This window comes from Calliphora vicina, unplaced genomic scaffold, assembly GCF_958450345.1.
Source record: "Calliphora vicina unplaced genomic scaffold, idCalVici1.1 scaffold_31, whole genome shotgun sequence".
NCBI lineage: Eukaryota > Metazoa > Arthropoda > Insecta > Diptera > Calliphoridae > Calliphora > Calliphora vicina.
The window spans coordinates 487,910-491,082 of record NW_027052658.1 but is presented as its reverse complement, the minus strand read 5'-3'; the positions used below and the strand labels follow the sequence as shown (position 1 = coordinate 491,082).

Genomic DNA, 3,173 nt, shown 5'->3' with positions numbered 1-3,173 from the left:
ACTGTCTTACTGTCTTACTGTCTTACTGTCTAACTGTCTGTGTTACTGTTTTACTCTCGTACTCTCTTACTCTCTTACTCTCTTACTCTCTTACTCTCTTACTCTCTTACTCTCTTACTCTCTTACTCTCTTACTCTCTTACTCTCTTACTCTCTTACTCTCTTACTCTCTTACTCTCTTACCTCTCTTACTCTCTTACTCTCTTACTCTCTTACTCTCTTACTCTCTTACTCTCTTACTCTCTTACTCTCTTACTCTCTTACTCTCTTACTCTCTTACCCTCTTACTCTCTTACTCTCTTACTCTCTTACTCTCTTACTTACTGTCTTACTGTCTTACTGTCTTACTGTCTTACCGTCTTACTGTCTTACTGTCTTACTGTCTTACTGTCTTACTGTCTAACTGTCTGTGTTACTGTCTTACTCTCGTACTCTCTTACTCTCGTACTCTCTTACTCTCTTACTCTCTTACTCTCTTACTCTCTTACTCTCTTACTCTCTTACTCTCTTACTCTCTTACTCTCTTACTCTCTTACTCTCTTACTCTCTTACTCTCTTACTCTCTTACTCTCTTACTCTCTTACTCTCTTACTCTCTTACTCTCTTACTCTCTTACTCTCTTACTCTCTTACTCTCTTACTCTCTTACTCTCTTACTCTCTTACTCTCTTACTCTCTTACTCTATCACTCTCTTACTCACTTACTCTCTTGCTCTCTTGCTCCCTTGCTCTCTTGCTCTCTTGCTCTCTTGCTCTCTTGCTCTCTTACTCTCTTACTCTCTTACTCTCTTACTCTCTTACTCTCTTACTCTCTTACTCTCTTACTCTCTTACTCTCTTACTCTCTTACTCTCTTACTCTCTTACTCTCTTACTCTCTTACTCTCTTACTCTCTTACTCTCTTACTCTCTTACTGTCTTACTCTCTTACTCTCTTGCTCTCTTACTCTCTTGCTCTCTTACCCTCTTACTCTTTTTTTTTTTTTTCAAATTCAATATTTATCTTTATTCAATATTTAATTTTACATTATATCTTAAATCTAAACCCGCGAAACCCTATGGGTTTGTCTGCAGGAAATTATGATAAAAAGTTTTTGAAACTTATTCAATTTTTAATTTAAGTGAGAAAGATTTTTAATATTTACAATAATTCATTCATTGTGAACTGACAAAAAATGTTTTTAAAAGTTTTTTCCTTTTGTGGGCATTTAGTATATTTAAAAGATTTAGTGGCAATTTATTGAAAATGTTTGGCAAAGCTACTTCAAGACAATTTTTTCCATAGTTGTTGCAAAAACGTTCGACCTTGAAACGTCCTTCTGCTCTACGTCTTGTATTGTATTGGCGATCAATTGGCTTAAGGAACCTCGGGTCGTTATAAAATTCGATTGTTAATGTTATGCGGTATATGTTTTTTTTGGCATTATCGATGATGTTGTTGTTATTATTTGTGTTAAACGTGTTGACGTTGTTGTTGTTGTTGCTGGTGTTGTTGTTGATGTTTGCGTTATGTATGCTGTTGCTGATGTTGTTGTTGCTAATGTTGTTGATGTTGTTATTGCTGCTGATGTTATTGTTACTGATGTTGTTGTTGCTTCTGGTGTTGTTGTTTATGTTCCTGTTGACGATGTTGTTGTTGATATTAATATTATGGCTGTTGTTGCTGATGTTGTTTATGTTATTGTTGCTGATGTTGTTGTTGATACTATTAAAGTTGTTGATGTTTGAGTTGTGATTGTTGTTATTGCTGATGTTGTTTTGATTTTTTTGAGAGAACCGGTGATTATTCTTAAGAATTTTTAAAATACGATCCTGGGTACTCTGTAACAGTCTGCAATGTGTTGCACTTCCCCATGCTGCAATTCCATGCCTTATATATGATTCTACCATTGAAAAATATGCCTGCCTTAGTACGCTATATGTGGCACAGTTGCTTAAATTGTACATCATATACGCTGATTTTCGAAGCTTTTTCTGAAGGTTTTCTACATGAACATTCCATTTGAAATGATTATCAACATATACTCCCAGGTATTTATATGATGTAACCAATTCAATATATGTTGTACAAGTATCATTGTTCTGGTTGTTGGTGTTATGTAAGCATGTTAGTTCGTGGAATTTTAGCTGGATGTTGTGTTGTTCAAAGTGTGTGGGCTTAATATGCATTATTTTAGTTTTTCTTGAGTTTATGTTTAGTCCATTATCATGGCACCATTTTGTGGCTACATTCAATTGATTTTGCATAATCTCAGTGGCGAGGTGAATGTTTTTGTTTGAAACAACTACAGCAGTATCGTAGCATTGAGCATGTCATTTGCGTATAGAATATAAAGTACTGGGCCAAGTTTCGAACCCTGTGGGACACCATAATCAATTGAAACCTCTTCACTTAAAGTGTTATTGATTTTGATGCGATACGATCTACAATCGAGATAGCTTTTAAACCATTTTAAAATATTACCTCGTATTCCATTTCTTTCTAATATTTGGACAAGTTTGGTGTGAGATAGAGTGTCAAATGCTTTGCTAAAATCAATAAATAATACCAGGCAGTGCATTTGTTTGCTTAAGCATTTATTGATAAAGTTTGCAAAGTTTCCTAAGAGTCCGTTGATATTTTTACCTTTTTGAAATCCAAATTGGTTTCTATTAATTATTTTATACCTTTCTAGGAAATGGTTTAATCTTTTTATTACAATTTCCTCAAGTATTTTCTCTAGAACAGGTAGGATTGAAATAGGTCTGTAATTATTATATTCGGATTTGACTCCACTCTTGTAAATTGGCCTTATAATGGAAGTTTTTAAAGATTTTGGAATAGTCGCATTTTCTAGACTGGAGTTTACAAGCTTTGTGATTATTGGTGTCAAAAAGTAAGCATTGTTTTTTATATCTTTAGGTCTTATTCCGTCAATCCCTGCTCCTTTTTTAACGTTTAGTTTACTTAAGATATTAAAGATTTCCTGTTCATTTGTGTTTTCCATGTATATAGAATTTTGAATTGCTGGTTCAAAATTGTTTATTGTTCGGATATTGCAGCTATGAATTAATTTTTGCACATTGTCCTTAAAATTTATAGCAAAATTGTTTATAATAGTGTTTAGATTATCATATTTGTAATTTTTTATTATTGTTTCATCAATATTGTTTTTCTTTTTACCAACTATTTCATTT

General features: G+C 33.4%; 1 protein-coding gene across 1 annotated transcript; it reads right to left on the bottom strand.

Annotated features, from left to right (window-relative positions):
• Positions 1 to 1,151: 1,151 nt before the first annotated feature.
• On the bottom strand, positions 1,152 to 2,165 carry LOC135963134 (homeobox protein 2-like). The gene has a single exon (XM_065514902.1). The coding sequence runs from the start codon at positions 2,163 to 2,165 to the stop codon at positions 1,152 to 1,154; it is 1,014 nt and encodes a 337-aa protein (XP_065370974.1).
• Positions 2,166 to 3,173: the final 1,008 nt, after the last annotated feature.

Excerpts from the sequence above, each read along its gene's own strand:
- LOC135963134 (XM_065514902.1), bottom strand. The coding sequence starts at position 2,165 with ATGCATATTAAGCCCACACACTTTGAACAACACAACATCCAGCTAAAA.